Source organism: Triticum aestivum, chromosome 7B (genome assembly GCF_018294505.1).
Source record: "Triticum aestivum cultivar Chinese Spring chromosome 7B, IWGSC CS RefSeq v2.1, whole genome shotgun sequence".
NCBI classification, from domain to species: Eukaryota; Viridiplantae; Streptophyta; class Magnoliopsida; order Poales; family Poaceae; genus Triticum; species Triticum aestivum.
The window spans coordinates 153,820,734-153,835,362 of NC_057813.1; the positions used below are offsets into that span (position 1 = coordinate 153,820,734).

Below are 14,629 nucleotides of genomic sequence, written 5' to 3' on the forward strand. Positions count from 1 at the left end.
GCCGGCGAGAGCGACCCCTGGATGGAGGAGAGGTTCGCCTGGTCCTGCCCCGTCCAGACGCGATGGGCCGGATTGTAGATCGGACCGTGCACGCTGTCTACCAGCGCGGGTGGGCAGGGAAGCGATCCGTCGACGTAGCCTAGCAGGTAGTGACTCCCCAAGAGCGGGAGAACCTGCGCATGCCAGAAGATGTAGTTGTCGGCGGAGAGCTTGATGGTGATGAGATGACCGAAGTTGTGACGCCCCCGATTCAATCGTACACTAATCATGCACGCAAATGTGTACGATCAAGATCAGGGACTCACGGGAAGATATCACAACACAACTCTACAAATAAAATAAGTCATACAAGCATCATAATACAAGCCAGGGGCCTCGAGGGCTCGAATACAAGTGCTCGATCATAGACGAGTCAGCGGAAGCAACAATATCTGAGTACAGACATAAGTTAAACAAGTTTGCCTTAAGAAGGCTAGCACAAACTGGGATACAGATCGAAAGAGGCGCAGGCCTCCTGCCTGGGATCCTCCTAAACTACTCCCGGTCGTCATCAGCGGGCAGCACGTAGTAGTAGGCACCTCCAGTGTAGTAGGGGTCGTCGTCGACGGTGGCGTCTGGCTCCTGGACTCCAGCCTCTGGTTGCGACAACCAGAAAGAAGGGAAAGGGGAAAAAAGGGGGGAGAAAGCAACCGTGAGTACTCATCCAAAGTACTCGCAAGCAAGGAACTACACTACATATGCATGGGTATATGTGTAAGGAGGCCATATCAGTGGACTGAACTGCAGAATGCCAGAATAAGAGGGGGATAGCTAATCCTGCCGAAGACTACGCTTCTCGCAACCATCGTCTTGCATTAAGCAGAAGAGAGTAGATTGAAGTCCTCCAAGTAGCATCTCCAAGTAGCATATCCAGGTAGCATCGCATAGCATAATCCTACCCGGCGATCCTCTCCTCGTCGCCCTGCGGAAAAGCGATCACCGGGTTGTCTGTGGAACTTGGAAGGGTGTGTTTTATTAAGTATCCGGTTCTAGTTGTCATAAGGTCAAGGTACAACTCCAAGTCGTCCTGTTACCGAAGATCACGGCTATTCGAATAGATTAACTTCCCTGCAGGGGTGCACCACATTCCCCAACACGCTTGATCCCATTTGGCCGGACACACTTTCCTGGGTCATGCCCGGCCGCGGAAGATCAACACGTCGCAGCCCCACCTAGGCAAAACAGAGAGGCCAACACGTCGGTCTAAACCTAAGCGCACAGGGGTCTGGGCCCATCGCCCATAGCACACCTGCACGTTGCGTGGGCGGCCGGAAGCAGAACTAGCCCCCTTAATACAAGAGCAGGCTTACATTCCAATCCGGCGCGCGCCGCTCCGTCGCTGACGTCTGAAGTGCTTCGGCTGATACCACGACGTCGGGATACCCATAACTACTCCCGCGTAGATGGTTAGTGCGTATAGGCTCGTAGCCGACTCAGATCAAATACCAAGATCTCGTTAAGCGTGTTAAGTATCCGCGAACGCCGAACAGGGCCAGGCCCACCTGTCTCCTAGGTGGTCTCAACCTGCCCTGTCGCTCCGCCACAAAGTAACAGTCGAGGGCCGTCGGGAACCCAGGCCCACCTCTACCGGGATGGATCCACCTGTCCTTTCAGCCCCCTCGTCAGAATCACTTGCGGGTACTCAATGAGCTGACCCGACTTTAGTCACCATCTGTATAGTATGTATATATGTATAGTATATACTCGTGATCACCTCCCAAGTGATCACGGCCCGATAGTATAGCAAGGCAGACTGACAAGAATGTAGGGCCAATGATGATAAACTAGCATCCTATACTAAGCATTTAGGATTGCATGTAAGGTATCAACAGATGTAGCGACAATGTCAGGCTATGCATCAGAATAGGATTAACGGAAAGCAGTAACATGCTACACTACTCTAATGCAAGCAGTATAGAGAAGAGTAGGCGATATCTAGTGATCAAAGGGGGGGCTTGCCTGGTTGCTCTGGCAAGAGAGAGGGGTCGTCAACTCCGTAGTCGAACTGGTCAGCAGCAGCGTCGGTCTCGTAGTCTACCGGAGAGAAGAGGGGGAAGAAATAATGAATACAGAGCAAACAAAGCATCACAAAATATAACAAGGCAATACGCGGTGTTCGGTGTGCCCTAACGCGGTAGTAGGTGATACCGGTGAAGGGGGGAAAACATCCGGGAAAGTATTCCCGGTGTTTCGTGTTTTCGGGCAGAGGAGCCGGAGGGGGAAAGTTGCGGGTTCGATAGGTTATGGGGGTGTGGCGGACGAACGGACTGCGTATCCGGAATCGTCTCGTCGTTCTGAGCAACTTTCATGTTGAAAATATTTTAATCCGAGTTACGGATTAAAAGATATGATTTTCTAAAGATTTTATTAATTTCTGAAATTTAATTAATTATTTAATTTAATTCGAAAATTTGGATTTATGACATCAGCATGATGTCATGCTGACATCACCAGTCAACAGGGGTTGACTGGGTGGGACCCACCTGTCATACACTGTTAGGTTAACTAGGGTTTAGTTATCTGCTTAGGCTAATCTAATCAGGATTAATTAGTTTAGTTAATTAATTAGGTTAATTAAGCAAGATTAATTAAGTTAATTAATCCTTTAATTAATTAATTAATTTAATAATTTTATTTATTATTTATTTTTAATATATTATTATTAACTTTTTAATTCCCTTTTTTTTAATCCGCTCTGGGGGTGGGGTCCCGCTGTCAATGGCCGAAAGGGGCCAAACGGGCGCTGGCAAACGGGTGCGGGCACCAGCCCGCTCGGTGGCTGGGGCGTGCGGGCGCCCGAGCGAAGGCCGGGCCTGGGCGGCAGTGGGCACGGCAGCCCGAGGAGGGGCCGGCGGCAGGGAGGCGGAGGAGGGCCGCGGCATCGCCGATGAGCAGCAGCAGAGCAGACCGCGGAGCAAAGGGGGGCACAACCCCAGGCGGAGGCGGGCGCGGGATGCGAGCGTTGACCACGGCGGCAGAGGGGGCGCTGGCAGCCAACCTGGACGGCAGCGGCGGCGGGGTTGCAACCGGAGCGTGCGGGCGAAGGCGGGACGCAGGGGGGCAGCAGTGAGCGGAGCCGGAGCAGGGGTCACGGGCGCAGGCACGTCCAGGGTCGTGCGCGCGCGAGCGCGGGGGGGGGGGGAATGGAGGTCGCAGCGAGCGCGAGCGCGTGCACGGCTAGGGCGCGGCCGGGCCTCGATGTCCAACGGGGCAGGGGGAGGAGAAAGGAGGGAGAGCATGGGGAAGCGCTCACGGGGGTTAGTAGGGATTTCGGCCAGCGGGCTCGATGGAGTTCGGGGAGGTCCGACGAGGACGACACGGCGGAGCGGGAGGCAGTCCGACGAGGAAGTGGCGCCGACGAGGGGAGGTGTTGGGGCGGCGTCGACGAGGTGATGCCGCGGAGGGGGACGGAGGCGGCGGCGGGGCGACAACGGGCGACGTTCGGGCCGCCGGCGACGAGGGCGGCGGGGCCATGGCGCGCAACGGCAGCGGGAGGGGTCGGGGGCGTCGGTTGCCCCCCGATCTCGATCCGTTCGTGGGGGCGGGGGAAGGAGCGAGGGGAGTGGGGTTTCGTCCCCGATCCAGATTGGATCGGGAGGGGGAGAGGGAGTGGGGGGTTAGGGTTTCTGGGGTGTGGGGCTATGGCCTATAGGCCAGGGGGTGGCCGGTTGGGCCAAGTAGGCCGGTTGGGTGGGAAGGGCCGAGGCCCATGGGGAGCGGGGTGGTTTCTATTGTTTTGTTTTCTATTTTCTGTTTTCTTTTATTTCTTCTTTTCTGTTTTATTAAGTTTTTTATTTATTTCAACTTTATAGAATGTGAGAACAACACCTAAATGTAGTAGGTTAAATATACCACTGCCACATTAATTTGGACAACTAGATAAAATAGTTTAATATTTTACAAAATACAAAAGGCATTTAATTAATTTATTTTGCTGTTGTTTTATTCATTTTTGAGTATTTACGCATTTTATACAAGTGTGGTTTCTTCACAAATATTTAGTAAGGATTATTTGCCACAAACCGAACATTTTGGTTTTAATGTTTCAAAAGTTTTGTTGTTTGCCTTTCTTTCAAATTTAAATTTGGATCGGTTCTGAACTAACGCGAGATTAACGACAGTAACTTTGATGGCTTGGCATCATTAACACGTGATTACTATAGCCTAATTATCCGGGCGTCACAGAAGTGAAACGGCGGCGGCGAAGACGATCCCATCGAGGAGGCTGCCTGGGGTGCAAACACCATGGAGGCAGCCGGAGGCACCGAAGACGATGCGGGAGGAGGCGGGACCGCAGCCAGGGCGGGCACCGCAAAGCTCGCGGCCGGTGCGGACGCCGCAAGGCCCGCGGCCGGGGCGGACGCCGCCAACCCCGCCAGCGGGGCAGTGTGATCCGCTTGCGGCAGGAGCGGCGGGACGACGCCTGCGGAGTCCGCAGCGGACGGCGGCGCCGCGGTGTGGACCACGAGGTCACGCCCAAGCGAGGGCGCCGGCGGCGTGGAGAAGACGGAGCCGATGCTCCTTGTCCCGATCGGAGCCGGAACAGAGACGGCATCGAGCGGGAGGTTGAGCAGAGCCGCAAGAGAGGCCGGGAGGAAGCCCGCAGCAGTGGAACCGGTGGTGGCGGCGCTCGACATGGCGGCGGCGCGATCGGTGGCGCGGCGGCGGCGGTGAAGGCGGCGGCGGCTGCGGCGGCGGTGCGGGTATTAGGGTTTAGAAGCGGAAGCGATCGTAACCTAGCGTGATACCATGTAAGACAATAAGTTTTGGGGAACCAGCACAACCCTCTAGGAGTGGCTTATCTCATTATATATAATGGTTGTGTTACAATATGTACCATATACGTACATAGGTACAGAAGTTATACATAGTCTAACACCAACGCCATTGACCACAGCGTTTGCTCCTTGGTAGTGCAGATGCTTGGCATTGCATCCATGAATGCATGCATGCACGTAGGCCTAGCATGCACCATGAAGGTGCTTATACTTTCAACAATAGCAAGGCCTAGTATGGAGGGGAACTTTTGGTCTATGGAGACATATGCGCCCTATATGGAAAAAAATTAGTAATTCAACAAGAAGTCGAAAATTCCTGAAAATATTTTTAAAATAAACTTGACCTTCTATTGTACTCGTGAGAAAATAAATCCACAAAAAAAATATCCCTTTGACTTCTTTTCAAAAAAGACAAATTTTTGGCTAAAATAGTGAGAATAGTGACCTATAATAGCAAATAAATTTTGTCTTTTTGCTGTGAGGTCAATTTTTGTTTCTTTTTCGTCGAGATTTATTTACTAGTGCAAAAGTAAGTCAAGTGTTTTGTCAAAATAGTTCTTACCTATTTTGACTTTTATTAAAATATTAAAAAAATAATCCCATATAGGGTGTATATACACCCAGGAACCGAAGTGTATTTCCGGCCTAGTATGCCCTTTGCTTGCATCCATCGTTCTCTTCTCCCTCCCTCTCTCATCCTGTCGCTGGCTTTGTAGGGCATGCATGCATGCAGCGAGAGAGAGAGAGGCACCTCTTACAAAGCCCTGGCTAGGTATTTAGTAGAGCAGATGGGCAGTAAAAAGTGCCTTTGAAGGGCTAGCTGTTCTGCGCATGTATGCTAAATATGAGACATGATTGAGCTTTAGTTGTACACAAGTGACATAGGACCTCATGAAGGCTCGCCGAGAAACTGCTACTATTTCCTACGTGCATGCATGCATGCATTCATGGATGCAATGCCAAGCATCTGCACTACCAACAAGCAAACGCCATGTTCAATGGCGTTGGTGAGAGCTTAGGAAACGCCAACAACATTGGCGTCCTGTGCTCACCCACATCAGCAGTCGGCCTGCCATGGGCCATGCCAGTAACGCCCTAGCTTATGGCGTTTCTATATTGGACAGCAACGCCCCAGCTTATGGCGTTTCAAAGTTGGGCAGAAACGCTAGTTAGCTCGGCGTGTCTATGTGCCACTGCAGCGCTAGCTAGCTCGGCGTTTTTAAGTTGGACAGAAACGCCATGGGCTGTGGCGTTACTAAAAGGGTTAGATCGTGAAATACTTTCATGTCAAGTTCAGTTTGCGACAAAGATTGCTAACAAGGTCAGAACAGTGATTTCGGCCCCAATTTGGAGCCATACGCATCAACAAGATTGTCTTCCTGTCTCTTTTTGGTCAATGTTGTGAAGATAGAAATGAAGATAGGTCAAAGTAAAAAGCAATACTAGTGCTACAGCGGCAGTTCTCAAACAATACTAGTGCTACAGTCGCACGAATTATCTTCACAGCGGCAGGAATTATATCTTCACAACTAGGGCGGCAGAAATGAAGATTGGTCAAAGTCAAACTGGAGAAATTTGAAAATAGGAATTACACGTTCAATTCAAGCGCCTTTGCGTTGGGTAAGTTGGCCGGCCACAAAACGTCAGGAAACAGGGACAACAGACTGGCACCCCATCAATTATTTCCCCACAAAAAATAACAGGTATAGCATGTGACGGGAGAAGAGCCTGTAGTAAAGCTTAAGCTAGCGTGCATTTTTTTTTGTCTAAAAATGCAAACAACAAATTCTGGGGCTTCACTCTTTCGACAAACGCTTGCGGCCCAGATGGTGGTGGCTGGAAACCGGTACACAGGACAAGCAGCGCTCCATGTTCAGATGGCCTCCGCTTCGTCGCCGCCCCCGACAGATTAAAGCTATCATCTATCTTACGTGAATGATCATCTTGTTCAAGAGATCCTTGTGCTCCGGAAAATATTCCAGCAACTCAGCTTTGGTCACCCACGCATGGTCCTCGCACCTCCTGATGTCCAAATGCGTGGTGCCAATCACTTGCGACTTGAAGAAGAACCGCTGCTAGATGCATACAACAGGATTAAGAGACCATCGGGTGACACTGCGTCAAAACTAATATGTCGATTGCTTGACAAAATGCAAGCAAGTCTTCTTTTAATCAATGATACGCGTCCTATGCCTATTCTAGTACTAGAAGAAGAAAAATGGTGAACCAAGAAATACCTTGAATGGTGAAACAGTGGAATCCTCTTTTTGTTCAGTTACCATGTGAGCCATTGGAGCGTTGCCAACAAAATATGTATTGTCAAGCCCGCCGAGAACAGATTTTAGGGCTGACTCGGCACACTGAAATCAATACACAAAATATGAATACGCATGATACTATGAAACTACAATTTTATACTACCAGAAATTTATCAAATAATATAAGGAAATAAACTGGAAGTGAACTAAAGCATGGATCATCTAATAAAAATAAGAAGGCTTTTTTGGGAAGTGCATACCAAACGCAAAGAGTCTTCATTTTCATAAACTTTTTCTGGAAAATGCCAAACAGGCTTGCCATCAGGAGCCCCAAAAGTTTTGCCGTACAGGAGAAGATAGAGCTTATTATCCAGAGCTCGTTGTAGTGACCTACAGAAAACATTGGATTAGCAAAAGTTTACAGTGTTATACTCACAGAGCAGCATTGTCATGAAAGTTGGTTCACAATATATATATTTGAGTTTTTCAGGACATGATGGAGTGTTTTGCAGGTAACACAAAATATCAAATAAGATACTGCTGTATGAGGTATGTCTACAATCTTCGGGCTAGGAATGAGTAAAACATAAAAGAGCTATCCAGGAATACTAAAGATAAAATTATGACAACCATGCATATATTTATAACTGCTGGTGATGTGGACAGGATGGTATCGGTTTGCACAGCAGAAGGAACAGTGCAGACCGCCCTTCCTATTTTCTCAACTATGGGCAAAAGCCGACTATACCACTCCATCACCAAGCTTTTCTTCGTTACGCTTGGTAAACATGCTTTCAAGGTCCATGCCAAACACAGTTGCCCATCTTACCCAAATCCAAATGGAAACAATATGATCAAATCATCCTTTCTTGGCTACCTTGGTCTCCATTGAGATCTCTGATATAATATGAATATTGATGTGACTGCCAAAACAATTAAGGAGAACTACTCTCACAGCAACAAGGATGAGTCACATTGGCACGCTCACATCCAAGGACACATTGCCACAAGTTAAATGGTGCTAGCCAAGCAGCCGCCGTTGCCAACCTTCATCGAGGTGCTTTACTCAAGGAACATGTCACATGAAAGTGAGTGCAACTCGATGAACCTTAGGAAGGCCGACAGCCTATGGCAGAGGCAGAAATATAATCTGTGGGGTCAACCCTGAAACTTCCAGCCTTCTAAGGAGGGGAGACTAGCTAAGTGCATAGAAGAATTGTTAGAATAATCACCGAGCTATTCATACAAGTATATGGTGATAGTGCACAACGCATCAAAGCGGATTTGGCGTGACAATGGTGTATCTACCATGATTTACTATACCATGCTCCTACTGACATACATCAAAGGCCAACAAACCAAAGTGCAGTTACATAATTACAAAGGAGAGAGAGAGGGGGGAGGGGGGAATGAAATCCGAAAACCCTAGAGGTTTAGGCCTAGGCTATAGAGGAACAATAACAACAATCCTTAGACTTCAGGCTGGGCTTAACCACATGCACCAGCAGAGAAAACACTTCTTTGAATCTGGACACCCAAGAAGGACAGGATGGCGGCACACTTTGAAAAAGCTCATATTTTCCTTTCTTTTAATATACCTTCATCCATCATAGGTATAGATACACCTAGATTGACCAGGACATTTAGCTAAATTCAAAGGGGATCTGGTACACAGGTGTATCTAAGCCTATGATGATCAAAGTACTTGTAGTATTCAAAACAGTTCAGAGTAGTAGTGTATAAATGTAAAGAAACATGCAAAAAAATTGTACAAACTGACTTGTACAGTGCTGTAAAAAGGAAAAAAAGATTTCACTGTAGCAGCAATTTTTGTCTTCTTTGTACAAAACAATGTACAGGTCAATTTGCATAGTTTTGCATGTACTCTTACATATACATCTACTAATGCCTGTGAAGCGTTTGAATATTTTCTGAATTGCACAAGTACCTTAATCCATCATAGGTGTAGATACAGCTAGGCTGACCAGGACATTTAGCTACAATGAACTGGTGGGTTATATAGTAAGCTTACAAGCAAAGCTCAACTAGATCTATCCTAATTCACAAAGGTTGTGGAGGTGAGTCACAGCGTGCATGTGACACAGACAACCCATGAACAGTAGATGGCCATGTTCATACACTACATACGTAACATGCGTGTTGGATGACTTGGCTTGCTGCACTTGCCTCCATGTCATGCATTAGGATAGGTCTAGGTGCTACCTTCACTTGTGTGTCTATGCACGGACATGTTCAACATAGCATGTATCACAGGCATGCTAGGTGACATGGCTTGCTGCACTCCCCTACACAATTGTCGTGCATCAGAATAGGTTTAGTTGTTAGCTTCATTTGTAAGGTTTGTATGCACATGTACTTGTATACTGAATACAATAGTGATTCACGTTGCAGATTTTCCACTCCCTATCTTATCACTCGGCCTCAAGATTTATGGTGTACCTCTTATTGCTATCTTGACAAATACTCCCTCCGTTCCTAAATATAAGTCTTTTTAGAGATTTCACTGCGGACTACATACGAAGCAAAATGAGTGGATCTACACTCTTAAATATGTCTATATACATCCTTATGTAGTCCTTATGGAGATCTCTAAAAAGACTTAGATTTAGGAACGGGGGGAGTATAATGTAATGCACACTTTCTCGGCTAATGGCTATCATATCAAGCTTTACATTACGTGAAAGATATAGGGAGAGATCGAGCCAAGTGGCAAACAAAGGACAATGTAATTATTATACTTCTGCCATTTGACATATTGGCGAAGGGCGGGCCTGGTGCATGGTACAGTCTCTCCACTTGTGGCCTGGAGGTCCTAGTTTTGAACCAGCCTTCTTGCAGAATTATTACGCAAGGGTAAGGCTGTCTAGAAATTCCCTTCCCCAGACCCCACATTGTGTGGGAGCTGCACTGGGCACGCCCATTTGATATATTGGCAAAAGTGGAAAAGTGCCTAGGACATTATCCCTGAGAGCATATTTGCAGCGCAGCTAAGAAACTAGCACCAGTAAAATTAGTTGGAAGCTCGGAGATCACAGGAGATGGATACATGTGTTTTGATGCTAGCAACATTGATAGCATATAAATAGAATGGGATGGAGAGAGGAAGAAGGGTGGTGAAGAGAATGACAGTTAAGCTGAAATCAGCTCTGATACCATGCAAGTCAATATGAATGTCCATTCATGCAGCTGAGGAGAGTAAGAAATCATAAGTGGGCACGTGTTATTTGTGTTACTCTAGTAGTGACAGATAATGAATGTGCATTCATGCAACTGAGAAGAGTAAGAAATGGAGAGAAATAGGGTCATGTGGATATGTTTGTACCCCAGGAAAGTACATGCAATTGTAGCCGATACAAGGTCACATAGGCTCAAGCATCCATGCAGGTAAGGCATGGAAACACTATCACTAGCAAAAAAGGAAAATGATGACAAGAGAATATCACCAACATGATACTGTGGTTTCGGCCTTTAGAATAAATAGTTCATTAGAGTTAAGGTGAGAAACAAAAGAAATAAGCAAAGAAAGCCTGTTAACGGCATAGAAGGTACAGGGAATGAGAATCTGGAGCTACAACCTTAGAATGCAGTGCATGTTCGAAGGGCAAAACAGACTAAGCAAAAAATAATATGTACTAAATCACATGCATATCTATATGATACTATCAATAGAATTAGAAACATTCAGGACAATGTGCAATATAAGTTAGCACATGCTTGCATAACAAGAGTGTAACTGACACTGACAATAACCACAAGAAAGTATGCACCCAAGCAAGCTAAGTTATGAAATAAAGTGACAGGAATGGAAGCTGGAAACTTACTTCCTGTCATTTGCTTTGTCAGCTTCTGTGATTCTTGGAGCAGGCACATAGTCTATCTGATAATCACCCTTGCCCCTGCACACATAAACAAGCATGTTTCATGTACTACATAATGGCAACTGAAAAGACAATAATTGAATCAAAGCCTGTCTGCACATATTCCACTGCCACATTGAAGTTGTTGTATATTCACAAAAGCCTATTGTGATCTATGTTATGGAGCAGATGATTTTGACAGTAGGTACAATTTCTGATCATGGGGATTCTGCCAAAATCATGCTTCATTAGCATGGAATGGGACCCAAATCCTTTACTGATGCTCCTTCTAAGAACCATCACAGATCTATGTGAACAGACAGAACATTTGCGTGCAAGTTCTATTTCATGGATCTAATTTGACCATTGGATTCTAAAAATCATGCTTCTAAGAACACATGGGATTCTATCTATATTTTTGCCAGTTTTGGGTCAAGCATTGTTTACTCACTAAGAAGTTGCAACTATTGGCATTGCTTGTACAAACTACTCCATGTATCAACTTCCAATTGCTCCCCACGTTTACCTGGTAAATACTAATTGTAAAAGCTGCATGGCCAGTGTTGTTCATTTTGCACACGAAACAAGAATAACTATTCCCCTCTCCTTGAAATTCCCAATCTATTATGATACAAGACTCTTGTGCCGGCATACTCAATCGTATACTGCCCACAGGCACAGAAGAAAATATGCTACCCTTACCCAATAATGCACTTAACCTATTATAAACTTCAAATCTATAAGCGAGAAATGACCGATGTGCAAACAAAAACATACAAAGAGATCGCAAAGCGCGAGGGCGAAATGTCACCTCGCGTCCGCCTTGCCTAGGACATCGTCAGGGTACTGCCGCCTGTACTGCTGCCTCCATCGGAACCTAGCAAGGGGAAGAAACCAAACCCCGCGCGGAGGACGACATCAGCCCCGAGCAAACAGCAGGCGCCGCAAAACTAGAGGGGAGACGGGCGGATCTGGAGTACGAGAATTCTTGGAAGGCGTAGACGACGGGGTGGATCTTGGGGATGACGACGGGGAGGCGCTCGAACACCACCGAGGCCACGATCTTCCCGTCAGCCCCTTCCTTCGCGGCCGCGGCCGGGGCTGAGGACGAGCTGAAGCCCCGCGGCCACCGGAGCGACCGGAGGTGGAGGCTTGCCGGCGATCGCGGCAGCATCGTGTGGGGTGTGAGGGGGGCGTTGGGGTTGGGTCGCGCCGCAAGAAGGGTGGGAGGAAGGAGCCAGTGAAGAACCCTGCTTAAACCCGGCTCGTGGGCCGGCCTTGTGCTCTCCTCCACGGGCCGCATCATTTCGCATTTGATTTGGTACACGCCTGGGGCGTGTTTGGTTCCTGCACCAGGCCCGGTCTGGCTCGCGCGGGACGCAAACGGACCGATTAGTTGTCTGCTTTTACTTCTCTAAAAAAAAAGTTGTCTGCTTTTACTGTTTGGCCTGCATGGCATGAACCTTAAAGCATTCCTGGGCCTGGCTCCCTGGAAACGCTCGAATCGGCAGTTTCTCCAGGGTTAGGCCCGAGCGGTGCACGTGGGCGGCAGCGGCTGCACGCGCGTGGCCACACTCGAGAAGCCGCGTTGCTTCCCGAAGCGCCGGCAGTTATTAGCCTCACCGCCCCTCACCGCTCCCTCTCCCCACTCTCCCGCACTCTCATAACTCTCACCGGCGGCGGCGGATCGGAGGAGAGCAAGAAGACCACCGGACTCCATCACCGGCGAGCGGATCATCACCTGGCCCGCAGCAATGGCGGTAAGCACCTCTCTGTTTGTCATGCACTACTTTTTCCCGTTCGATCCGGCGATAGATTCGATCCACGATGGAGAGGGAAATGGGGAATGGAGGGAGATAAGCATGGCAGTTCATACTAGTTCATACGAGTTCATACTACTTCATACTAGTTCATGCAAGATCGGAATAGAGGTAGATGCGGATGGAGTAGAAGGGGGATTGGCGGTACACAACGGACACCGGCTAACCGTGGCGGCCATCACGGGCGTGCGGAGCGGCGGGTCGAGTGGTTGGCCTTCACATTCTTGTTCATCGCCGTGCGGGGCGGCGGGTCGTCGTCGTCGTCCTCGGCGGAGTCGAGGTCGATCTGCCAGGTACGATGGCCTGGCTCCGGCGCCCTCGATGGCATCTGCACTGGTTCTTCCTCCTCCTTAGGCTCCCCGCCGATGACCGCCGGCGGCACGATTGTCGTCTCCCAGTACACTGCGGCACGGTGGTCATTAGGAGCCCAGTAGTTCTTGTACTTGGACCACTTCTTCTTCTGTTTAGCGTCCTCGAAGACGGCCTGATTCATGGCCCAGTGAATGATGTCGACTTCCATCGCGCCTTTCGTTGGGTCAGGAATCAGCGTCTTCAGCTATTGTGCAGTGGCCCTCATGGGCACTGCATAAGATTCCTTCTGCATGTCAGGCATGGAGCCGAAGTTCGAGCACACCTCCATGGTGTTCTCGAACTTGGTGCGGTCACCAGCCGACCACCCGAGGAAGAAGGCCCTCCAGCCAATACCCCAAGGGAAGGGGTTGGCGTTGGAGCTGGAGCTAGAGCTCATGGCGATGGAGAGGAGGAAGGTTGACAGTGAGAGAAGAGATGGGATGGGTAAGTAGTGGTGGGCAGGGTGAGTAAATATAGGGGCGATGGAGAGGAGGAAGAGTGACAGTCATGCCATTTTAACTACATGCTCTTCAATAAGCCATGAACTCTGTGATGTGTCTGACTCCATGAATTGTGTGCAGATCGAGGAGAGCAATGAGATGGGCACGGAGGTGCTCCCTGCCGTTGACAACAAGGGCAAGCAGCCCCTTCATCCAATGCCCGAGGTTGTGCTGCCGCCCACCACCGAGGAAGAACCAAAGACGCCCGAGGTTGGCGACGACGAGCGCATGGAGGAGCCCCCCAGCAACAAGCGCTGCAACTACGGCCACTACCATGAGGAGGATGGCCCAGCTCACTTCTGCAAGGTCATCCTTGCACCGAAGCTTGAGTGCATCCCATGCCCTTGGACTTCACCAAGCACTTCGTCACGGTGCTGACGGAGTTCAAGCTCAGGAACAACATTGGCTGCTCCTGGAAGGTGACGGTGAAGCTGATGAACGGCAGGGTGACCCTGGATCAGGGTTTGGCCACCTAAGTAGCCGTTCATCAAATCAAGATCGGCTACATGGTGACGTTCAAGCTCCTAACTCCCGACACCCTCAAGGTCATTATCTTCGACGACGATGGCATTGAGGTCGTCAACAAGTGCGGAAAGCACGACGAAGCCTTCGCCGCCAAGGACTAGGGTCGGGGCACCTCCTTCCTAAGTACTATTGAGTCTACTTTTAACTGTTTATGGTTTATGCGTTGAACTGTTATGAAGTGTGGTACTGCTTATCTAAATATGTTGTTAAGTAGTTGATCCTCTGTTTATACTCTGCTCTGCTTATGATGTGTACTACATGGTTGTGCCGAAGTGTGCTGGTAACCTCACCAACTAGCCAAAGAGGCTACCACACACCAGGCGTTGCATACAACCAAACACCATGCCTTGGGTTTGTCACTAACATGCAGGCAACCAAACACCAGGAAGTGTGGTTCAGCCCATGCAGGCAAGAGGGCATGCAGGAACCAAACAACTTGCAGATGGTGCATTTGAGGCTGCATTTGCATAGCCAGGCTGA

The 14,629-nt window shown here is 48.8% G+C and overlaps 1 protein-coding gene across 2 annotated transcripts; it reads right to left on the reverse strand.

Moving 5' to 3' along the window:
• Positions 1-6,367: 6,367 nt before the first annotated feature.
• On the reverse strand, positions 6,368-12,193 carry LOC123159817 (39S ribosomal protein L46, mitochondrial). 2 transcript variants are annotated; one of them, XM_044577637.1, is made up of 6 exons: positions 11,934-12,193; positions 11,765-11,830; positions 10,918-10,992; positions 7,336-7,465; positions 7,055-7,177; positions 6,368-6,889 (listed from the first exon to the last, which is right to left on the reverse strand). In XM_044577637.1, exons 1-6 carry the CDS (start codon positions 12,125-12,127, stop codon positions 6,740-6,742), a joined length of 738 nt encoding a protein of 245 aa, XP_044433572.1. In that variant the 5' UTR covers positions 12,128-12,193; the 3' UTR covers positions 6,368-6,739. The 2 variants fall into 2 exon arrangements, with proteins under 2 accessions (XP_044433572.1, XP_044433571.1); XM_044577636.1 differs by having other exon boundaries at positions 6,368-6,892.
• Positions 12,194-14,629: the final 2,436 nt, after the last annotated feature.

What these genes read in the sequence shown, in the direction of transcription:
- LOC123159817 (XM_044577636.1), bottom strand. Translation starts at nt 12,127, where the DNA reads ATGCTGCCGCGATCGCCGGCAAGCCTCCACCTCCGGTCGCTCCGGTGG. An exon ending in GACAAAGCAAATGACAGGAA is followed by an intron (nt 7,466 to 10,917) that starts GTAAGTTTCCAG and finishes TGTTTTCTGTAG; the next exon opens with GTCACTACAACGAGCTCTGG. An exon ending in CCACTGTTTCACCATTCAAG is followed by an intron (nt 6,893 to 7,054) that starts GTATTTCTTGGT and finishes GTATGCATCTAG; the next exon opens with CAGCGGTTCTTCTTCAAGTC.